General features: G+C 35.9%; 1 protein-coding gene and 2 non-coding genes across 6 annotated transcripts; 1 reads left to right on the top strand and 2 right to left on the bottom strand.

The window, feature by feature from the left end:
- Positions 1-1,123: 1,123 nt before the first annotated feature.
- On the bottom strand, positions 1,124-22,357 carry ces2b (carboxylesterase 2b). Of its 4 annotated transcripts, XM_039648178.2 has the most exons (37): positions 22,207-22,357; positions 20,212-20,401; positions 19,971-20,109; positions 19,750-19,883; positions 18,966-19,119; positions 18,065-18,169; positions 17,869-17,967; positions 17,636-17,782; positions 17,434-17,511; positions 16,565-16,712; positions 16,312-16,461; positions 15,808-15,880; positions 14,332-14,492; positions 14,056-14,245; positions 13,837-13,975; positions 13,622-13,755; positions 11,045-11,198; positions 10,830-10,934; positions 10,629-10,727; positions 10,261-10,407; positions 10,055-10,132; positions 9,323-9,458; positions 9,090-9,239; positions 8,837-8,909; positions 6,766-6,926; positions 6,454-6,643; positions 6,234-6,375; positions 6,023-6,156; positions 5,094-5,247; positions 4,893-4,997; positions 4,718-4,819; positions 3,269-3,412; positions 2,798-2,875; positions 2,541-2,688; positions 1,772-1,921; positions 1,627-1,699; positions 1,124-1,538 (listed from the first exon to the last, which is right to left on the bottom strand). In XM_039648178.2, the coding sequence occupies exons 1-37, from the start codon at positions 22,286-22,288 to the stop codon at positions 1,355-1,357; spliced, it is 4,830 nt and encodes a 1,609-aa protein (XP_039504112.2). In that variant the 5' UTR covers positions 22,289-22,357; the 3' UTR covers positions 1,124-1,354. The 4 variants fall into 4 exon arrangements, with proteins under 4 accessions (XP_039504112.2, XP_088983999.1, XP_088984001.1 ...); XM_089127873.1 differs by lacking the exons at positions 6,766-6,926; positions 8,837-8,909; positions 9,090-9,239; ... (7 more) ...; positions 13,837-13,975; positions 14,056-14,245; XM_089127875.1 differs by lacking the exons at positions 11,045-11,198; positions 13,622-13,755; positions 13,837-13,975; ... (7 more) ...; positions 17,869-17,967; positions 18,065-18,169.
- Positions 22,358-23,216: 859 nt separating this feature from the next.
- trnar-acg (transfer RNA arginine (anticodon ACG)) lies at positions 23,217-23,289 on the top strand. The gene has a single exon. It is a non-coding gene; the product is annotated as a tRNA-Arg (tRNA).
- Positions 23,290-24,867: 1,578 nt separating this feature from the next.
- On the bottom strand, positions 24,868-24,940 carry trnar-acg (transfer RNA arginine (anticodon ACG)). The gene has a single exon. It is a non-coding gene; the product is annotated as a tRNA-Arg (tRNA).
- Positions 24,941-24,949: the final 9 nt, after the last annotated feature.

Genomic DNA, 24,949 nt, shown 5'->3' with positions numbered 1-24,949 from the left:
GAATATTCTCCTAGAATTGGCCATTTACGTGGACTGATATCGTACAACTATTGATTTTATTCCAAATAAGATGAAATTTTAGCTGTTTGCATCGGCTCATAACGATTTGAACCATGTTTCAAAGTGTTTGTGGAAACGTGCTCATTTAATCAATCAAAAATTGGTCCTATGTAGCTCAGTTTCTCAATTTGACTCCCACAAATTGATTTTATTGTAAATGTGTGATTTTTAGCTGCTTATGTTGGCTGCTAAGTATTCAAGTTATATTTCAAATGGATTTGTGGAAACATATCCCGATTAATATATACAAAATAGCCTTGTTTACTTCCAAATGCATAAAATCAATTAGGGTTGCAAAATTCCTGGAACTTTCAAAGTTCCGTTGGAATTAATGGGAATTAATAGAGAAAAAAATGGTTTTGAAAAAAACTTAACCGGAAATGTGCAAACTCATCATTCAGTGTCCTGATTCACAATTCCCCAATTTTAATGACGATTTAACAAAGCAGTGCCTAAAAGTGCATTTTATACATTTGTGCTGGTGCAACTATTGATTTTATTTAAAATAAGCTGCTTATGTTGGCTGCTAACTATTTGAATCAAAAGAAATATGCTCGTTTATGTCAAAATTTACTTCAATTTCTCAATTCCCAATGGATAAAATCAAGTTCTGCACCCATTTTATTTATTTCATTGGTCAATGTCCTGATTCACAAATGGTTTATTTCATGATGACTTTAATTCCGGGTTTCCCTCTGTTATTTATATATGAGTATAATTGAGCAAAGCTCTGTGCCTAAAACTGTAATTTATAATTTTCTTCTGTTCTTTTAATTTCCTTATTTTTTTAGTGTGATCACATTTATGTGTCAAAACCGCTTCTTAAGCGAGTCAATTGTCCGATACTGGTGATGTTAATCTGGTAATATGGATTTTTTTTATTTATTATATTATCTGTCAATATTGTCAATAGTTGGATTATTGTCGTCTATGTGAATTTGCCAGTAACTAAGTCTCGAAGCGCAAATTCATGACTAGTTTGCACCTCGTTGCATTCAAATTCAGGGAGGTTTGCAGCTTTAGCCTTCGTTTGTTCTCAATAAAATGGAGGAAAATCTTCAAATGTTGTCCAACTTTTATTTTGAAGTCCTAAACAGATTAAAGTTAAAATGACTTGGTTAATTATCAAATGATTTCTTTCAAATTCAAACTTTAGAATCAAAATATAATCAGTGCTTATTTGATTTTCACAGGTTAACATTTAAATTCTTACAATCATGGTAATTTGTGTTATTCATACATTTAAGTGCTTTGTGTTCATTTGACAAGATTAAGATTTTTTGTTTTATTCTTTTTATAGTTCCAAGTGCTCTCTTTTCTCTCGGCCTTGTCGAATTAGATCTGGAAGCGTCTTGGTCATGAACGCAGAGTGTTTTCCCTTCAGGTTCTTGCCGGGTTTCTGTTCCAGTCCAATGCCGAGATACACGGCTTCATCCTCGTATTCAGGCCAGTGTGTCAGACCCCGACCGTTCGGAGACCTGCCGAAAAATAGACATATTAAAGTGCAGACATGTTCTTTACACACACATGCACACACAGAGAGAGGATTCAGGACGGATGTTTTACCCGGTGTGTGCAAAGTTCCCCCAGTAGGCCATCATAGTCCTGCATAGCTCTTCCTCTTCCTTTGTGAAAGGAGCTAAAGGGATTGAACCATTAGATGAAATGTCAGAGTAAAGAGTTAATTTGTTTTTGTAATCACGAGTCTTACCGGTTGCTTTGAGATGAGCTTTAGCAAAGCAGATTCCCTGAATAAAGAAAAGTTCATCCGCATGGTCGACTCCAACAAAGCTGGGTCTTTTCTTCTGGATCATACTGGGAGGATGCTGGAACTGGTACAGGTAAACCGGCGCTCCTGAGGCTAAAATCACAACAGGGTTCCTTGGTTTTACACACATTTTTACTCCGAGTAGTTCACTGTGATTTTGAGGAGCAAAAGGATTATGTAAACATGCACAATAGACGTCCAGTTCAATGGTTTGGCTGCATTCATATATAAATATAACAAAATATTTTCATTTGTTTTATTTTAATATTTAATTATTAATATACTTTACTTTATAAAATATAACTTGATGGATGAGGATGATTATAACTAAAATTTATTTTAATTTAAATATAATATTTTCAATGCATTCTGTTTAAATGTTTAACATTACAGCTTAAGTTTTTTAATTATATTGAATTAAAAATGTAAACAAATTAATGATACTAAGAAATGTATTTTAATATATTAATTTCAATATTTGCATAATTTAACAATTAACTAAATACCGGGGGGGGGGGGGGGGTTATATGAAAAATTAAATGAAAATTTTGTGAAAATGATAAAAAAAAAATGCTGGCGGTGGCTGGCAACAAAAAAAACAAACAAAAAAACAAAGCTGGCTGGAAAAGAGTTAAATGACTGCAAATATGATGAAACCCTTTAACTAGACAGTGTTTAAATATGAATGAATCAGTAAATGATTGCTTCTCACCGCTGTGGTGTTGTGCCAGTTGGAGGGTGGGGATATTAAAAATCACATCCCCCATCATCTCTCTATTAATGTCTCTGATCTGAATGGGGTCGTTTGTGTGGCCCACGTACTCCTTTACCACCAGGTCAATGATCCACCGATCGCTGGGCTGAAGAGAATTGAGTTCAAAGGACAGAATCCAAAGGAAAAAAAAGTGAAGAAAGATTTGAACAATTAAATGAAAGCATAATATTTCATAATGTAAATGTCCATCTTACGTCAGGATAAGTCAGGGTCAAGGCTTTTGCGGTTTGCTCTTTATCCATCCCATCAATCCACCCAGGAGCGAAAAAATACTAAGGCGAAATAACATTCAAATTTATGCATCAGAAAACAAAACCTAAAATATGAATATATATTATAAATGTTTGTGTGTTGACTTCACACAGTTGATACCTTTTATTTTCAACAGTAGTTTTGATTAACTTGAATTTGTAAAGACCATGCAACAAAAATACAGTAGCATAATAGGGGAACTTTGGGGTTAAAAAGGCATTTTACCTTAATATCAACATTTATTCATTTATTCCAATTGATCTAACCTGACGTAAATCTAAAAAATACTTTTTCTTTCGTTTTTTACCGTAATATAACACCAGATGAAAGATGCACCTTCAAACAAAACAAAAAACTACTATACTGTGTATACTAATGCATATTCTATAATAATAAATGTAATATTTACTCACTGTGGGCAGTAAATAGCCAAACTCATCATCAGTAATACCAGTGATGAGAGGAACTTTACTGAACTCTTGTTTCTGAATGATCTCCTCTACAGGCTTGGGAAGGAAATGAGAATCCACAGCAACACTGAAGTGCATCATCTCGAACTATGAACACAGTTTCAGTTTATAGTTTGAGTCTATATTTCAGTTCATCATAATTGCTTGGCAGTACACTTCAACAACTATATTTCAAAGTCAATAGAATTATGAAATTAGATATAAAGATGTATTTAAACTAAAGTTAGTTAGTTCAACAACTGCATTAGATATAATTTTAAACTATAATACTTTTATAACATGCAATAATGGGTCTGAAAACATGAATTTTCACAAGGGATCTTTCTGCTTTACACCGTATGATTTCAGAAACATTTTTCTTAAAGAGACAGTTCACCCAAAAATGAAAATCAGCCCATGATTTACTCACCCTCAAGTCATCCTAGGTGTTTATGACAGCCGAATTCAGACGAATACAATTGAAGTTTTATTAACTTTAGTTAGTGTGTAATGTTGCTGTTTGAGCATTAACAACAGTATCAAAGTTACAAAGCTCAAAGTTCAAAGCTAAGGAAGATATTTGCTTTTAAAGAAAAGACTACAACAAACGACATTCCTCTAGGGTTAGTGACATCAGCAACCCCAAAATGCATATAAACCACCCCCGGGAACACAGTCCATGTTGAGAAGAGGAAAGGCTGTTGTATAAGAGTACATTTGTGAGTTAGCTCAAACTTTAGCATCCATCTTTTCACATGCAATAGAAAGTCTTATTTTCTGTCATTTTAGTGTGTCTGCGTGAGAAACCCCGCCCTCTGCAGCAGCTCATTTACATTTAAAGGGCCAGGCACAAAACGGTGCGTTTTTGCAAACCCTCAAAAAGTGACAACTTTAACATGCTATATAAAAATATCTGGGGGTTTATTTTGTGCTAAAACTTCACACACACTCTGGGACACACCAGAGGTTTATTTTACATCTTGTGAAAATGGCATTTTACCACCTCTTTAAAAAATGCTAGTGGCAGTGAATTGTTATGGCAATGGGAGTTTTTGTTTTCGACACACGTGCTGTATGTGGTAGACCAATCACAACAGACTGAGCTGTCTGGCCAATCAGAGCAGAGTAGGGATTTAGAGAGACTGGTTCATCTGCCGAGTCGTTTGAGAATCATTGAAAAATGTGACGTGCAAACGTATATTATGAGAAAATTAAACAGTTTTTTTGACCTTTGATGCATGAAAACCTGTCGTAGGAGACTCCAAAACAACTTTAAGAAACTTTAAACTAGCATAATATTTGCACTTGAATATATCTCTGATTGTATTAGTCTTAAAGAAGAATGTCATACACACATTGAGGGTGAGTAAATCATCGGCTAATTATTATGAACATTTATGAAAAATCTTACACCTTTTTGGAACATTCCAGAACTTCCTCTTCAGACCAGCCCATGATGCAGTCAACGATCTTTGATGAACTGCTACCGTCACAGTTGCATGATTTGGCTGCATTCTGCAATGATCATCAACATGAGGACTTAAGAAAGACTTAAATAATTTAAGAAGGTTATGAAAGGAAATGATACCTGGGCGATCAGCAAAGGATTATCCATCACTAAACCATGCCAAAAGGCATTCCCGCTTTCTGCAATGGCTCGATGAAACAGACCAGAAGCCAATGGTGAAAGAATCTTAAAGACATGACGACACAGAAAGTGACTCCATCATTCTATACAATCATTACAGCTGAATTATGGTTTTTACAGTAACTAAATAAAGAGGCACACCAGCGTGGACACACTGACTCCTCCAGCAGACTCTCCAAAGATGGTCACTGATCCAGGATCTCCACCAAAGCTGTGGATGTTCTCCTGGACCCACTGAAGCGCAGCCACCTGGTCCAGAAGACCATAGTTTCCTGGCGCATGTTCATCTCCTGTGCTGCAAAAAGAATTAAATACAGAAAAATGTATTCACATAATAGGGCAATTGTCAACGATTTTGGCCAAATCTTTTCAGTTTCAGAAATTTCAGAGCATCATTAATACGTACCAAAGCATGCATCAATTTTAATGCCAAGTTACAAGCATTAATTGCAATAGTTTAATGCCATTAAACATTTGATTCATCCTTAAATTTAACAAAGTAACTTTGGTAGCCCTATTGTATTGATGTGATTATTAGTTTATTGTTTTTATTTGATTTTGATTACTAATACCTTTTGTTTCTTTAAAAAAAAAGAAGTTTCCTTTTTGTAGTCAATGAGAAAATCGAACAATATTACGGCTAGTAAATTAAAAAAGCATTAAAAGAATCTATTTGACTGGAAATTTAATCCAGATTTAATTAACGTATCAATTACAGACTAAATTTGTACCTACTTGTAGTAAAAATCTATTAAATCAAAATCTACAGTGGATTTTTAATCCAGTTATTTTTGCACCTTATTTTTAATAGTTTTTTTTTAAATAATTCATTAATACATTTATTTTAATATTTATAACGCATCTGATGTAATAGGTTTCATGCTTGAACTGCGATAATAATAATAAAAAGTTCATGAAAATATTATGAATTGTATCAGATTTAGGTTAAAAATCACACTTATTAAATAGCAAATATTCACACCTCATATTAAAACATTAAAATTGGTGATCTTTCCGCATTCATTAAGCATTCATATGATCTGTGCTGTGAAATAATGTATGGCACCAACCTTAAGAATCCCAGCAGTCCCAATCTGTACTGAATCAGCACCACGACCACATCCTGATACGCTGACAGAACGGAGCCATCGTACACTGAAGCTGAACCAAACGAAAGTCCTCCACCATGAATCCAAACCATGACCTAGAAAACACATGGAAACATTCTCGATCCAATTTCTATGAGGACATTCAATACTAAAAAGCTGTTAATGAACTCACTGGCAACTTGGCGTCTTCTTCACCAGGTTTGACTGGAGTGTAGATGTTGAGATACAAACAGTCCTCCGAGACCTCAGGGATCACCACATCCATAGAGAGAAACTCCATCTCAACGACACTCACTTGCCTGTCCTGAATGCACCTAAAGAAACCACGGCATATAAGATACTGGAAATGTCTAAACACATCTGAATTGAAATACGGTTGAGTGGCATCTCACATTGGTGGCTGTTTGGTAGCATCTCTCACTCCTTGCCATTTGTCTGCAGGCTGGGGCCGAGCCAGTCTCAGGGACCCCACTGGGGGCCTGGCGAACGGTACACCGAGATAGCTATTGATGACAGTTCCCTTGCCTTTCACAGTCAGGAAGGCACCTCTTAAAGATCCTAATTTTGTTTGCACTACAGGTCCTGTCAAGAAAAACAATAATAATAAAATATAAAGATTTAATATAGTTTGCATATTTTGACTTGCATTTAGCAAATGAATTATGGTTTCATGACAAAAAAAAAATCTGAAATTGATAACTTGCCTTCATTCCACTCTTTTATTATCTGTGGAAGTTTTTGTGTCATGAAAGTAAAGTGTTTTCCCTTAATGTTTTTGCCAGGTTTCTGTTCCATTCCAATGCCGAGATACTCCGCCTCAGCTCCATATTCAGGCCACTTTGAGAGGCCCGGGCCATTCGGAGACCTGACGTCAATGACAAACACACACAAAAAACAAACTTTCTAATGCAAAACTGTCACTTGCAATACTGTTATATAACTAATGTTAATTATTTTAGTTACTCTGGCTGGCTCTAAATATGCATTGCAAAATAATCCTTGCAAAAAAAAAAAATAGTTGTAAAACATTGACTTGAGAAATTGATGTGTAAAGTAAAAAATAAATACAATTTTGATTAAATAATTAGTATGAAACCTATTGCCCGTTTATAAGTGGGTAGTTTTACCACAGTATAAAAACACAAATGAAAAACACTATCAAGACCACTGTTGTAATGGTCTACATGAACTAGTTCAAAGTTCAGTTCACACATTTTAAAATGAACTAGTTCAGTTAGTTCATAGTTCTTTTTTTCCATATGTTGAGAGCTTTATTATTATTGCCACAGCCCATATACAGCCACAGACAACAATTATTTTATCGACGGGCAAAGTTTGCACAGAAATGTAAGATTTTTCCCATCCAAAACCAGTTTGAATGATCGACACCTCCTCGCTCGCTGCTTTGTCGACGGCGGCCGCGCGCGGTGCGACACTGGTGGCTGGTGTTGCCAGATTGAATGTTTTCCCCGCTACATATTAAGGCCTGTTTACGTGTGCTTTAGCCGGGGTTTCGTCTGGAAGGTTCTATAGACATCTGGCACCCTATTGTACGAAGTTAAACTGAGAGAGCGTGCGTTCACACTCACAGTAACGTTCATCAGGCGGTAATACAGTACGTTCAGTTCACGTTCGCCCAAAATATGAACGCTTTCGGGCACAACACTGCAGATCGCTGTAGGCCTACTAGGCTCCTCATGTCAAGCGGCAGCGCGGCGCCTGAGTAAACGCGATCATCTTTTCCTCAGTTCCAGAATGGACACCTGAAGGTATGTTGAAACTTTGAAAGATACAGTCTACTTACTGAAAGGCATTATAACTCGTGTAATCGCTCAATCGGTGTTTCAGCAGCGGAAAGACGTCAATAAAACAGCATAGCTTGTCAGTAGCATTATATTTACCTCAGGCAAGTGATTCAGTGTCCACAACTTTGGTTCCTTCCTAAATGAACTCTTGCACTAAATAAATGCATTATTTTAGCCTATTTATATTATATTTTACTTAACCTGTTAATGATATCTTGATTATTTAATGTATGTTTAAAATATATTTCATGAAAACTGTATTAAATATTATATTTCAATAACAAATTAGAGTAAAAACACAAGTTAATGCAAAACTGCCTTATGTTCAGTTTACATGTTTTCATTCAACGTGTTGTGTGTTGATTATTATATCTAAAAAATAAATAGCATCTGAATTTAGGTTAAAAGTCTAGGATACAACCTTTAATGTTATAGTAATGTGCGGCTCCCTAATGGCTATAGTTTACAGCATACGCCTTATTCACGGCAGCGCCATCTTTGATTTTTAATGAGAATGAAAGCGAGGCTGTGAGGGATAGACTTGCATCTCTTCAGTGGGCTGTACTGTTATTTAATGTGTTTTCGGATTGTTCTGCTCATGAAACACTGGAAAAATATCTTTCCAAGAAATGTCAGTTGACAAAAAACTCCCGACAATGTAAGCTGTGGAAAATTGTAAGTAATCTAGCCACTTTATTCAGCTTTTTACAGCGGATGCCATTGGAGACACGGTAAGTCTATCCCTCACAGCCTCACTTTCATACCTGTCATGGCGCTGCTCTGAATAACGTCTATTAGCAGACATTTAATTGTAATTTAATTAATTTAAAGACAAAGACAATTTTTTCATTAAACCACTTAAAAAAAAAAGCAATTTTAGCTTTCTAAACCGAACCGAACCGAAGACGTCAAAACCGTGGGAAAAAGTGTACAGCAAAAGTGTTTTATTATCACTGATGTAATCACTTACCCAGTGCGGGCAAAGTTTCCCCAATAAGCCATGACAGTTTTACTAAGTTCATTTTCTTCTTCTGTGTGTATATCTGAATTATGAAGAAGAAAGAATATTAAAACTTAATATTGAGACTTAAAAAGTAGCCAATATCTCATCACTTTGACGATGTAGTTCCAGTTAAATCTTTGCAAAAAAAAAAAAAAAAATGAGACTGCAGTTAGAACTTGAATACTAACAAACCTATTATTTTATATAAATTAGGTTGTACCTTTCATATTTAGAAATCCATTTCCAAAGCAGTTACCAAAAACAAAAAAAACTTCATCTGCATGGTCACATCCAACAAAACTGGGTCTTTTCTTTTGAATTATACTGGGAGGATGCTGGAATTCATACATGTACACTGGTGCACCGGCATCTATTAAGGGAAAATGACTGAAAATAAACTGGCATAACTGGTACACAGTGGCACAGTGATGCATAAAAAGAGTAAACGCTCACCTCTGTGGTAATTCGCTACTTTGCGAGCTGGGATGTTGAACAAAAAGTCACCCATCATCTCTCGAAAGCCATCTCGGATTTTGATCCTATCAGTGGATGTGCCCAGATACTCATTTAAAACAAACTCCGCAATCGCCTGATTTTGAAGGTAAAGAAAGTGATATTTAAATTAATGGAGTATTTTTTGTTTTTCGTTTAAGATTTAAAGCAACACACAACATAATTTATCCTCCATGATTTATATGTATTTTTGTAGCCAGTATTTCAGTCATGTCCTGAAACTTGGTATTTCAATTGTGTAATATAACAGATCAGTCTTTTTACAAAGTTTTGATCTTTAGAAGTAATAGGAATATACATTTGCATAACTGTAATAAAATAAAATAAAAAATAAAATACACAATGCTTTGTGATTGCATTACCTAAAATTAACACACAACTAAAACAGGAATAGACCTAAAATAAAACCTTGGGGGATGCCATAAATAATTGCAGAAACTATTGATAGGGGCAAATGAAACTAACCAAAATAATATTCCTTTTTATTTGTGTGTGTGTAGTTAACAAATAAGTTGATTGGTTAATAGAGTGAATGAACTGTTCTACCATGCACTTTGTAAATATACTTATTACTGCTACTTTTGAAACTTCAAACTTTTTAGTTTTGAAACAAATTATGAAGATATCAGCAAAAAAATAAATAAAATAATAATAATAATAATGATGTCTTACATCAGAATTAAATGGAGGCAAATATGCCATGAGCTGCTCTCGGTCCAATCCATCTATCCACCCAGGGGGTCCAAGAATCTATAGAAAATAATTTTTGAAAATTAAATTGTCTTACACGCATTCAGATATTTCGTATTTTGGAAATAATTATGACTTTAAATCAATGTTTTTCAGTAAAATTATATAAAAAGAAACATTTCCATTACATTAGGTAATGCATATCCAGCCTCATCATCAGTAACTCCGGTGATCAGAGGCACTTTATTAAACTGGTGGGATTGAAGAAGCTCCTCTACAGATTTCGGAAGGAACTGGCCATCTACTGTCACTCCAAAACGAAGCATAAATTGTTCCTGTATTATAAGCCCAACATATGCAAACACACATTTAGCACAGAAATGATCTGTATCAATAATATTATTAATACTGATATTAATTACTTAATGGCGTGACCTTACAAGTTTTTTTTTTTTTTTACAGAAAGTAAAAGATGAGAACAATTTAAGAAATTCTATTAAATATAAACATGTCATGTGTAAGAATGAATAGATGAATGGATGGTTGCAATGCAAACCCTAGTAATCTTTAATATGTCCTCTTCTGACATCTGCATAACACAGTCAACAATCTTCTTTGTGCTGGAAATATCGCAGCCAGATGAATTTCCCATATACTACAGAAAGATGTTGATACATTTTGATTAAATATCTGTTTGTTACAGTGAAAGAAAATGAAAATCGTAACTTTGAATTTGTAATGAATTTGTGAAATGTACTTGGGCTGTTGGCAGAGGGTTGGGACTCATGACAGCATCCATTGCTGCCGTACCGCTTTCTGCGATAGCATAGCGAAACAGATTTGCAGATAATGGAGAAAGAACCTATAGAATATTTAGAGAACTTTTTAAACACATAGAATATGTAAAGTCATATTTCAGAAGATCTATACAAGTCCCCAATCATTGCATGAGCCCAACAACTAAATTCTTACATGTAAAGACACACTGACTCCTCCAGCAGACTCTCCAAAAATGGTCACTAATCCAGGGTCGCCCCCAAAGCTGTGGATGTTCTCTTGGACCCACTGAAGCGCAGCCACCTGGTCCAGAAGACCATAGTTTCCTGGCGCATGTTCATCTCCTGTGCTAAATGGTCATTTATCAAATACAAGGTCGTAGAGATAATGTTCAAAACATGGAAAATAGTCTACTAGTATTCTATACAACTAAAGGTGCAGTCACATTTGCTGTTGTTTGTGAATTTTCACAGCAAAATCTAGTAATTTCAATAAAAATTCACACATCTGGAATTTCACAAAAGAGTGAAAGGTTTGCCTAATTCTTATAGAGCAAATATTGTTTTTATATGTCAGAGTTTCTTCTATTTCAGGCACTTTTATATCTCAGAGGGTTCTTTAACAGATTTGAAGAATTTTATAATTTTTTGTTGTAATGAGGATCCCATTACAACAATATTGGGATATTTTTATCATGCCATGTTTTATTTTGACTACTTTTCAAATACAGATTTCACTGGACTTTCAGCCTTAAACTATGACATCATATTCATCTAAAAAAATATATACTGTAATGGTTATAAACACAAGTTATAATACAAATATTGAAAGTGTTTACAATTTCACTGTGCAAAAATGAAGTTCCCTTTTGATATGGTTGACTTGTCAGTTCGCTGACACTGATAGGGAAAACTACATTTTCTCAGAATCCTGAAGCCTGATTGGTTAACGTCTGTGCAACCACATAGACCAATGGCACTCTAGCCCAGCCTTTCTCAAACTTTTTTCAGTCAGGGCACCTTTCAAAAGTGCATAAAATCTCAAGGCACCCCAGTGTAAAATATAATTTAAAAACACTGCATAACCCAAATTTAAATGCAAATGTCTTGTTTAGTTAGACAGAACAGTAATGAACAGAGCATAATATGAACTGTAAATAACAATAATAATAAAAACTTTATAGCACCTTTAAAAACACAGGTTTGGAAAGTAATTCACAAAATAATTAATCAGAGACACAAATGCCATAAAACCGTAAGAGGTGGACCGCCCAATACAAGAACCCAATAACAAATCCAGACCAGGAGAACTCAAATGAAGTGCAGGATGCAGATAAAATAAAATAAAAATCCCCGGCTCTTGTGAGGATTTTCTTTTCAAAAAACGATCCATAATGCTGTAACTAAAGTGGCCTAAATTCACGTTTATTTTTACGTTTCTGTCAGTCTGAGGTGTTGCTATAACGCGTTGCTATGGATTGCGTCACTTGCGTCAAGTTGTGTGTGTCTTGCTTCGGACTTGTGAGACGGATTTTTTATGATTAATTTGATATATTTATCTAAAATGAATTTACAATTTTATTAATATGTTCATATGTTTAAAAAAAAGAATGTAAATTCAAATATATTTATATATGAAATGTCAGCTGTTTTTTTCTGGGGGTTTTTTTTCACATTTTTTTTAGCCTACGTAATTTTTTGGCGGCACCCCTGACACAGCTAGGGGGCACCCCAGTGTGCCGCGGCACCCACTTTGAGAAAGGCTGCTCTAGCCCACCGAAAGTGGCAGGGATGGCTGCCTATATTAAGCCATGCAGAAATGCCCATTTGTCAGACGGCTTTGTGGAGCGCTACATCGTGGCCCATAAGTCATTGCAGGCACTTCACTACTTCCCCAAAAGAACCAGCTCCTCCACTGCCTCCAGTCTCTTCAAGATGGTCCAGTCGACTCAGAAGTGACCCAGGCAAGCCTCAGCACCCGTCCAGCCCCAGCCAAAAGCGGAGCGGAGGGGTAAAGAGTTAAGACCCACCGAGGCAGGGCCACCCCAAAAGCGTGCCCATCTTGCAGTCGCCTCTTCAGTTCAGGGCACTGGAAACAATGTTTTTGTTGCCAGTTCTACTTCTTCGTCCCCGAGAAGGATGGCGGGTAAAACAATGAGGGTAGATCGCGCCCTCATGAGACGGCCTTTCAGAACGTTAACTATTAAACAAATCATCACGCAAATTCACCCCGGAAAGTTATATCAGTGGATGTGAAAGACGTCTACTTTCACATCCAGATGGCTCCCCCACCACAGATGTTCTTTAGATTCATGTTCAAGGGGGTGGCTTACCAATCAACAGTCCTTCCTCTAGCTCTGGGTACTTCTACGTAGTGTGTAGACACGACTCTCTCTCCTCTGAGACAGACGGGAATCCGCATACTCAACTACCTTGATGATTGGCTGCTTAAAGCCCAATTGGAACAGGATTTATGCGGCCACAGATCCCAGCAAAAGACAGCAGTGAAATTAGACTCTTAAGATAAATGAGTTGGTCGTTTTAAAATGAATTGTCCACCTCAGAATGCTATTAAACTCAAATCATAATTTGAGATGTGACAGACATATACACTGCATATACACTGTTGGACAATCTTAGTGAACATGAGAGTATTTGATGTGTGACTTTATTTTCTACAAGTCCACAGGGCCAAAAGTGCTCACAGTTGAAGAAACAATGGAACAATTAAAACAATATTTTTAGCAAATAACTAAGCTGTAGATGTTTTTACCTGAAAAATCCAAGTAGGCCAAGTCTGTACTGGATCAAGACTACAACGACATCTTGATAAGCAGCCAAAACATGTCCATCAAAAATGGAAGCAGAGGCCACAGAAAAACCACCTCCGTGAATCCAAACCATAACCTATTGCACATCATGTATTAGAGAGAGAAAAAAAAACATTAACCAAAGCAAAGCTCAATTAAATTCAGACCAAACACTTACAGGCAACTTGGTGTTGTCCCCAGGCTTAGAGGGAGTGTAAATGTTGAGGTAAAGGCAGTCCTCTGATACTTCAGGGATCTCGAAATTGATAGACACATTAGCCATGAACTCTATAATTATCTCCCTTGGCTGTAAACACCTAGGATAAGAAAAAAGCAAAGTGTCACGGTTTCCAAACGAAAATGACTGACAATTTCAGTAGTTTTGCTTTAATCGTACATTGGTGGCTGCTTGGTTGCATCTCTCACTCCTTGCCATGGTTCTGCAGGTCGTGGTGGAGCCAGTCTCAGGGGGCCCACGGGTGGCTTTGCAAACGGTACACCAAAATAGCTATTGACAACAGTGTCCTTGCCCTTCGCAGTCATGAAGGAACCTCTTAGAGATCCTAATTTTGTATGTGCTACGGGTCCTGTCAAAAACAAATGTGCAACCATTCTTAATATTATACAGTGAGCCTTAGCCAATTTTCAAACACTGCTGACTCTGATAACTTGCCTTCCTTTCGCTTATTTATTAATCGTGGAAGGGTTTGAGTCATGAAATGAAAGTGTTTTCCCTTCAGGTCCTTTTCAGGTTTATGTTCCAGTCCAATGCTGAGATACTCAGCCTCAGCTCCAAATGCAGGCCACGATGTGAGGCCCGGACCATTCGGAGACCTGAAAAAGGTCAAATGCATTTGCCAAACTCTTAGAAATACATTCTATTTATACATATTTGTTTAATATAGTTTAAAAAAATAAAATATGAGAGCCTCCAGCTCGCAGAGCTGACATGTGGGTGCCGGTGCACATTCAGTTTGAAATTAATTTTTGCCGACTGATCTCATGACATAGCGTGTGTATGACACGCCAATTCGTATTTCCATTTTTGGTGTGCTATCAAGACACATAATCACTTTTGAGCGTGTTTATGAACGCCGTTGACTTAATGTTACATTACTGTATATGACCAACCTCAGCCCCATCCCTAAACCTACCCGTCACTGGGGTTAATAGCATTCATTTAGTCCCTCACCATTCTAGGAAAAAAAACATCGCTCCCCCAATGTAGATCTATATTTTGCTTCGTTTCGCTCGGACATTTGACGGCGTGTACATACACGCAGAATCACTCGGACATTAATGGCGTAGACATACACGCGGATAGCTCAAAATGCGTAGAGATAACTTTCGAGTCAAGTGGCGTGTATGTTTTCGCAAAAGTCATGATGTCATGTTGAATTTGTGATATGTTTTAGCTTACTTCAAGGGAATCCAAGATGTAGGTGTCTTTGTTTCCACAGTATTTTCAATTTTGATATTTTTTTGAAGCCACATTACATTGCTTTTTACAACCTCACTGATTGACTCAAGACGACGGCAGGGGTCTTCACTATGATATCACTTCCTGTTTTAAGTGTATGTTTCTGCATGTTGGTTGCACCACAAGATTTAATTTGGCAAATATTTGTCACATTTGAACGGACTTCCTCAAAGACATCTTTCCTCAAACTACTTTTCAAGAATTTCATCCTTTAAACAAAGCTTTTTATTTTTGATATCCGTCTACCACCCTGAAACTTTCAACTGGACTTGTCTGCAGAACTTGATTTCACCAAGTGCAACATCTTTGCAGCATTCCAATCAACTAATCAGATTTGAGGGACAAGTTTACAGTTTATGTCAAGTTTATGCAAACAACCAGGGTTAGGTGCTTCTACATCAGTGTTATTCATGTATGATTTCCCTCTGATTTTAGGGATAAGTTATCGGTAGGGTTAGATTAAATTTTCAGACAGGAATGTTGTTCCAGTATCAACAAATTATATTGACCCAGGAACCCGTCGAACTCTGCAAAATCAACATGACATCATGACTTTTGCGTAAACATATACGCCACTTTCGAGTCAGGTGGTGTGTTATCTCCACGCATTTTGTGCTATCCGCGTGTATCCACGTGCAAAATGTAGGACGTGAGATTTGTCTCACTCACCCTGTGCGAGCAAAGTTGCCCCAGTAATCCATGACAGATCTACAAAGTTCATTTTCTTCTTTTGAGACTTCGCCTGAATTAAAACAGGAAGAAAGACGTCAAATAGGAAAAACAGAGAGATACTGTATCACTGTGTCATAAAATCCTTACTTTGACAACTATTGTGGTTAATTACATCAATGAGACTAAAGTTTGAGATCTGAAGGTATGGTCACATTTAACGTTTTTCTGCAAATTTTCACAGTCGTAATCCAGTCATTTCAATAGTAATACACATGACTGGATATTTCGTTGTGATTTCCCCAAGCAGATTTCACAACGTGTTAAAGGAAATTCCCTGTGTTGACCAACTGAAACCTGCTTTCTCTGTGAGCTGTGCTTCATACATCACTACATTGCTGACAAGAGACAATGGACCATTTTATTGTGAAATTTTGTTAAAGTTCGCTAATGTGACCATACTTCTAAAACACTAAATCTGTTTGTTATGTAATTGGGGTCGACCTTCCAGCTTTATATCTCCATCTGCAAAGCATAAACCAAAAACAAATGCAAGTTCATCTCCATGGTCACTTCCAACAAAACTGGGTCTTTTCTTTTGAAGTAGACTAGGAGCATGCTGGAATTCATACACGTATACTGGTGCACCAGCATCTAGAAATAAACGAAATGGATAATTATTGTTGTGTTTCACTGAAACAGGTTTCTACAAATTAAACACAGACATACTTCTACAGCAAATTGAACAAACTCTCACCTCTGTGGAAATTCGCTACTTTGCGAGCTGGGATGTTGAACATAAAGTCTCCTATCATCTCTCGAAAACCATCTCGGATTTTGATCCGGTCAGGGGATGTGCCCAGATACTCATTTAAAACAAGCTCAAGAATTGACTGATCTTGAAGCTAAAGGAGATCAAAATAGACCAGAAATATTGTTTAAAAAATATATATTTTTAAAAAGCATTTTTAAATTGCAAACCATATAGGCTAGTCTTGAAGCTTACTATCAGAGTTCCTCTAAAAACCTCCACCAGCTCCACCTGCCAACATCTATTGACAGTAGAGCTGTGAAACGATTAATCATGATTAATCGCATCCAAAATAAAAGTTTGTTTACATAATATATATGTGTGTGTAGTATGTATAATTATTTTTTATATATAAATACACACATATGCATGTATATATTTAAGAAAAATGTGTTATTGATATTTCAAATATTTATTTTTATGTATAATATTAATTTTGTATAAATATATATAAAGTATATACATGCAAATATTTCTTAAATATATACATGCATGTGTATTTATATATATATATATATATATATATATATATACAAAATAATTATACACACTACACACACATATATTATGTAAACACAAACTTTTATTTTGGATGCGATTAATCTCGATTAATCGTTTCACAGCTCTAATTGACAGTAGCAAGTCCACTCTTGCTCTGCAGCAGCAATACTCAAAAGCAGCTGTGTCACAGATCTAGTCCACCAAACCAAACTATTTCAAAAGTTGTTATTAAATTATTATGAAATTTGTCATGATTTAATTTATTCCAATTATGTATATAAATATATATAAAATTGAAGATAAAACTCTCTTACAGCAGGATTAAAAGTGGTCAAAAACGGCACGATCTGATCAATGTCCATCCCATCTGTCCATCCTGGAACTGAAAAGTACTATGGAAAAACATTTGCTAAATGTGAATATACTGTATAATACTGACTGAAGTTCTAATTTTTGTAAAAACAAATCTCATGTTTGCTTGTTTTTTACAAATATTAAAAGTGAAGAAGTCATTACATTTGGCAGCATATATCCACACTCATCATTAGTGATTCCGGTGATCAGAGGCACTTTATTAAACTGGTGGGATTGAAGAAGATCTGCTGCAGAATTTGGAAGAAACTGGCCATCCACTGTCACTCCAAAACGAAACTCTGGATGCCCCTGTTTTAAAAGACAACACGCCGTTTAGTGCATAGGTGGACTTTGCATAGATTCTGTGAGAAATTCCAGTATTTGGACAGACAGACCTTAGCAATAGTCAAGATGTCTTCTTCTGTCAGCTGCATCACACAGTTAAAAATCGCCTTCGTGCTGGAAATATCACAGCCAGATACACTTCCTACAGCCTAGATAAAACAAGTGATATTTGAATTAAATTGATTTCATTTTTACTACAGAAATTAGTAAATTAATTTGTTTAAAATTTGAACAGATGTAACTGACCTGAGCTAATGCAAGAGGGTTGGGACTCATGAGACCATCCATTGCTGCAGTACCGCTCTCTGCGATAGCATGTTGGAAGAGGTTTGCGGATAATGGTGAAAGAACCTGTGAATTTTTTATTTATTTTTTTAATGTTTGGGTTCAATGACATAATACTCATTTTTTGACTGAAAAAAAGTCTTATTGGAATATGGGGTGTGAAATTTCCTAAACATGCCAACCAATCAGAGCACATTTCACTTTTTTTTAAAGGAGGGGCTTCATAGAGGCAGGAACTGAACAGAGCGTTACTGACAGACTGGGAAGAGAGGTGCTGCAACTGTGTGAAATATGTAAGAAAATATGAAAACCTATTCTATTAGACCCCCAAAAGGGCATAATATGGCCTCTTTAAAAAATACCATAATACACAACATAACATTTTATAGTCAATAAATTAAAACTGAAAATTTCAAAGAAGCCAATAGAGTGCCGAAGTTACGATGTCACTCTTTAGGCCAAAACGCGGAAGTGAGTTAGCATTTTAGCACTACTGGTTCCCTCGCTCTAAAGTCTATGGGATTTTTGAATGTGTTTTTGCTAAATCGCCTGAAATAAGGTCTGTGGTGAACAAAGCCTCTAAATATTTTCACGTTTTGATCTATGAAATCAGTTATAACCTGCTTGTGATTTTTTAAACTTTTTTGTGTTTTCTTTATATAGGCTTCAAAATGTATACATTTTGGATTAACACAGATCTTATTTTTTGCGATTTTTTTTCCAAAAGTCTATGGGGAAATTGCATTGCTTTTCGATCGAGGGAACCCATGCGCCGCTACCTTACGAGTTGTCCTACAAAGTGACGTCATCACTTCGGCACTATATTAAAGAATATATATTTATATTACTTATAAATTCTTACATGTAAAGACACACTGACTCCTCCAGCAGACTCTCCAAAGATGGTCACTAATCCAGGGTCGCCCCCAAAGCTGTGGATGTTCTCTTGGACCCACTGAAGCGCAGCCACCTGGTCCAGAAGACCATAGTTTCCTGGCGCATGTTCATCTCCCGTGCTAAAGGGCAGAATATAATCATACAACTCCATCAGAGACCTTAAACCTCAATTGCACTGAATCATTTAAACTAATCAATCAGAGATTCTAAAGCATCACAATCACAAACTAGTAGGAATTTATAGCCATTCAAACAGATTACATGCAAGTCTAAAGTCCAAAAACACATGGCCTGCTAAATGCAAACCAAACATAGACCTTAATAATGTTTGATGAGTCATCTTTTAATGTTACTCCAACACCTGGACAGGTAAAACGAGAAAAAGTGTTTCAACATATTGGCAGTGATATTATTTAGAACTAGACAGTAAAGTTTGTTGATAAACTTTGATGTATGCTTGAGAAAGCTTAGTCTGAATGTTTAAAAGGGTTTTAATAGTTTTAAAATCTTGAAGTTTGAAGGTTTAAATATCTTTAAAGATAATAAGATTAAAAGATTTCAAATCAGCAACAAAATCTGACATGAACTGTCCCATAAGTGCTCAACTAGCACTTAAAAAGCTTCTGTTTTCATGTTAATTTTCAATCATGTAGTTTAAGGTTGTTAGCACATTTCAAGCATGTTTTAGATTTAGTTGAAAATATTTTGGATTTTATTTGATCTTTATGTTGGTAAGAATTAGTTTTTACCTGAAAAATCCAAGTAGGCCAAGCCTGTATTGAATCAGGACCACAACTACATCTTGATAGGCAGCCAAAACATGTCCTTCAGCCATGGACGCAGAGGCCATCGACAAACCTCCACCATGGATCCAAACCATAACCTTTTGCAACATTAAAATACTATTAAAATGCATAAAATACAAATAATGTTAAAATACATAAAGATCAACCAAATCATTCAAACTTACAGGCAACTTGTCATTAGCTCCAGGTTTAGAAGGTGTGTAGACGTTGAGGTAAAGACAGTCCTCTGCTGCATCAGGAACCTCCATCTTCATAGATAAATTGCGCATCAAGTCTTCAACTACCTGCTTATCCTGCAGACACCTGGGACAGACACAGAGGAACACAAGTGTGTCACCACTTGATCTCCTGGACCTGAAGCAAAGGCATTGATCTACAGGTGGATTAGCTTTGATTTATTCTCACATGAGCGGCTGTTTTGTAGCATCTCTCACTCCGAACCATTTCTCTGCAGGTTGGGGTGGAGCGAATCTCAATGAACCCACGGGTGGCTTGGTGAACGGTATGCCCAGGTACGAATGGACGACTGTGTCCTTTCCTTTTGCTTTCATGTGTGATCCTTTCAGGACCCCAGATTTGGTTTGCAAGACAGGTCCTGTGCAATTCATTTAAAAAAAAAAAAAATGTGTTGTGGGTATGGAGTGAGGTTAACCTACACTAAGTGAGGGCCCCAGGCAAAGAGGCCCTTTAAAAAAAAAAAAAGTTTTATATATAATATATTAATATATAAGATTTTTAATTGTTATTAAACCTTACCTAGTGATATAATTATACAAAAAAGTAGTCAAAACACATCTAACAGAATTTTTTTTATTAACAATGTCAATCTTCATCTTTATAAGAGAAAATAGGTCATTCTTCAGAAACGTCCACTTCTGGTGCAGCAAGATGTCTTAAAATTGATTTCTTTTTCTAACATTTAAACTTAAGGTGGTACTGTAATATACCTATATAAAGCTTGAAATGTCCTCTTTTAAATGAACACATTCTAATCGAAAGCAAATACCATCTGATTATGTAATACGTATGAAAGATGGATTTCTCTCTAGCGTTAAAGTGGAGATGTCGATTTTTTTTTTCTCTCCCACAGGTGACTTAGTGATACTAAAAAGTAACCGTCCTGAAAATTTCAAAAGAAGACTTTGGATACTTTTTGGATTTCATTACAATTCACATGCTTAATTAAAATACAAGCCTTAATTTATGTTTTGCCTTTAATTACCATGATTAAAATACTAGTCTACTGGCCTATAATTTGCTCATCTTTTCAAATTTATATTGATTTTATATTTATGTTATTTTACCTACTTCATCTGAAACTATATTATACATTTTACACTAATTATTTTATATTGATTGATTTATTTTATTTTCATTGAAATTTATTATTCAACTTCATCTAAAATAATTTATAATATTTTTTAATAATTATTTTATATTATTTATTTAATTTTAATTTGCATATGCTATAGTTGCTATACTTCTTCTGAAACTACTTTATTTTAATTGAATGCATACAATTGCTAAACTATTTTATACATATACTGTTGTCATTGTTCATTTATATTTATTTAATTTATATATGCTATACTCCATCTGAAACTATGCATCATACACGCATTATATAGTGTTTTATTAAAGGAGTAGTTCACTTTTTAAAAAAATTTTTGCTGATAATTTACTCACCCCCATGTCACCCAAGATGTCCATGTCATTCTTTCTTCAGTTGTAAAGAAATTAAGGTTTTTGATGAAAACATTCCAGGATTTTCTCCATATAATGGACTTCAATGGGAACCAAACGGTTCAAGGTCCAAAAGAGAGTTTCAGTGCAAACTGTTCAAAGGGCTTCAAACAACACCAGATGATGAATAAGGGTCTTATCAAGCGAAACGATCGGTCATTTAAAAAATAAATAAAACAGTTTTATAAGCACAAATGCTTGCCTTGTTCTGTTCTGTGATCCGCGATCAGTCATGACTCGATGGGTCCTAGATAAGACCCTTATTCATCGTTAAAGCCCTTTGAAGCTGCACTGAAACTCTCATTTGGACCTTGAACCGTTTGGACCCCACTGAAGTCCATTATATGGAGAAAATCCTGGAACGTTTTCATCAAAAACCTTAATTTGTTTTCGTCTGAAGAAAGAATGACATGGAGATCTTGGATGACATAGGGGTGAGTAAATTATCAGCAAAAGTTTTTTTGTTTTTTTTAAAGTGAACTACTCCTTTAAAGCAAACCCCGATCGACACACCTACTTCTGTGAATGCGCTTTCGACAGAATATCCCGTTTAGTAAACCCATTTAACCCATGTAAATGTCGTTTTTTTTATCCTTGCATGAAAGAGTTAGCGTACTGTGCAAGTAAACGCACTCATGACACATTAATCTGACTTACCATCCTCTGCTTTCACAGTGTTTTGAAGAGTCAGTGCGATCAGCACGAGTGAGAGCAGCATAACACACTCCCTCATCGCCATTCCGTTAACAGTCAGTCCCAATGCAGCATGAGTTCACAAGCTCTGCACGAATACACTACTGCGTGATTTGGCAAACTTTGAACTTTGTTTTATGAACAGCGGTTGCCAGATTCTTACTAATATAAACTATTTTAAATTGAGTTGGTGGTTGTCTTTTTATCAAAGGGTTGTTTATGGATTAAAAATGATTTAATGGAATAAAGAAGAAATAAGAATGGCAAAAGCAGTTCTAGGTCTAATCATAGCTGTGATAAATGCACATTCACTTTTGTTTGTATATATAGGCTAATAGGCTATGTAAAAAATATAAAGACTGAATGGTCTGCGCGTTTGCATTTGCACCCATTTGTGCTCTGAGGTCTGAAAACGAGATGTGTTCAGGCGCAATGTTTTGACGCATAGCTATTTTTATTGCAATGGCACATGCATAAATGTTAATGTGAACGGATAAATAATTTCTAACAAATATTACAACAAAGTTAAACATTACATTAAAAGCTAAAAATAGTCACACAAAAGCGATAAGTGGTGCGTTTTCTTTCAATCTGGCAACACGTTGACATTTATGAAATAGTGGCTGTAATTCATGATCGATTCCCTTTACCCCAGTGCCTATTCATAATGACGAAATGATAAGGGTTTTGTGAACGAGACAATGACCTTACATGGACCTATAAGTAACTTACAGATGAAAAATATGGATATATATATGTATTTCAACCTAGAAACAGAACGATCCGTTATAATGTGCTATAATGTGCGTAGCAAGCTTCATTCGCCGCGCGCGGTTCAAGTAACGTTAGGCTACGTTAAATGAATCACAGCTTTTGATGTTTTGAAACTTTGCAGGTTTGAATGTTTTGAAAACCTTGCGAAGTCATAATATAATAATTTGCACTCAGATTTCTGTGTTTAGAGGGTATGCGTCGGGCCAGTGGCGCAATGGATAACGCGTCTGACTACGGATCAGAAGATTCCAGGTTCGACTCCTGGCTGGCTCGGTTCTTTTGAACTGATTCTCGAGTTCGTTTAAACCGCGTTTGAACCTGAACACGACATTGCAGCAGTGTGTACAGGCTACAGTATGTGAAGGTGCACATTTATCTGGGTCGCAGTTTGTCCTGAAAACAATTTTTACAACTCGACTGAAATTATTCCTTTGTTTGAATAAGGTTTCGTCGAATTCGCCACGGTTTTGTCTATCTTCAAGAACATAAAACCCGTCAAAGCTTTTACGTTTAAAAAAGACAGAATTATGATTATGATTTAACAGCCAGTACCAAGAGTAAAATTTACAGTTATCCCTTGTGTGTCATTAAGGGCATATTTGTCTTTTGGCAGTTGACATACTTGTGTGGATGTCTATGGCTTTGATTTTCTAGAAGTTTTTGAATTCAACAAATTTTATAAAATATATTGTTCATAAATCATTTTCATATACTTTATTTTTTTTAGTTTCACTTTTGTTTTTAATTCAACAATTAGCTTTAAGGGTCTTCTTTAAAATGTCCAAGTCCTGCTCCCAAGCTTCACATTTTTTTGACAGTTTTTAAACAGACTTTTTTGACCTCAGAGTAACTTTTTTCATTCGACGCACAAGATTTAATTAGTTTTCTTTACTGGACCAGCTTCAGATAATTATTCACAAATATTCACAGTTTGTTCACACAGCATTTTTAAAACGTTGAGTGGGAAAAATGGAAAGTCTCTCTCGTGTTGTTCAAGACAGTGAACCGCACTGCCCTCTCGCGGCATGTCCTTGCTACTATATAATTATTTACCCGAACTAATACAAAGGAAATATTTTGTGTTTTACATGAGGTTTCCCAAGTTACTATGTTATAATCACGTTATTCATGGTCCAATGGTGAATCTCATTACGGCAGGGGTGATATTCTATGAAACAGAGGCATTTAACAGATATTATTTTGATTTTAATCTATGAGGAGGGGATGCCGCCAGAGGGCAGTAGACTTCCACGCTTAAATGGCATAATTGGCTTAGGTTAAAAACATTGGTTTAAGGTCACTTTTTACCTCTTTCTTCAGTGTAGCAGTGTCAGGTTAGCAAATGATTCAAGTAGGCCTATATGCTTTTTTATCGAAGATAACTAACACGAAGCGAAACGGATTCAGTCAATGAATCACCACATCAGCTGCAAAGACTTAATTTTATATGAAAATAAATGAATGTGCCTTTTCAAGTACATATTAATGCAAACATCTTAGCCATGCTCGATTAGCACCGTCGCAATGCAGGTTCGAGAATTGAAGTTCAAAAGAACCGAAGTTCTAACCGAAGAACCGAAAATGCTAACTCACTTCCGCCTTTTGGCCTACAAAGTCACGTCGTAACTTCGCCACTCGTTTGCAACTATTCATGGCGATACTCCGAAAAAGGTCTATTTATTGACCATTTACCAATGATTTGATGCATCGTTTATATTTATAATTAATATCTGTATTAAATATTGACGTATTGGCTTAAAAACATTAAATCGTTTGAATCGCGCCCATTTATTTACCTGCGCAGTGGAATATACAGTCAATTGAATCGGTTCAAAATAAATTCAAAAGAACCGAGCCAGCCAGGAGTCGAACCTAGAATCTTCTGATCCGTAGTCAGACGCGTTATCCATTGCGCCACTGGCCCGTTACATCA

The sequence above is a fragment of the Pimephales promelas genome, chromosome 25 (assembly GCF_988280905.1).
Source record: "Pimephales promelas chromosome 25, fPimPro1.hap1.1, whole genome shotgun sequence".
Lineage (NCBI taxonomy): Eukaryota > Metazoa > Chordata > Actinopteri > Cypriniformes > Leuciscidae > Pimephales > Pimephales promelas.
The sequence above is the reverse complement of the archived record's forward strand: the minus strand, read 5'-3'. Positions and strand labels throughout refer to the sequence as shown.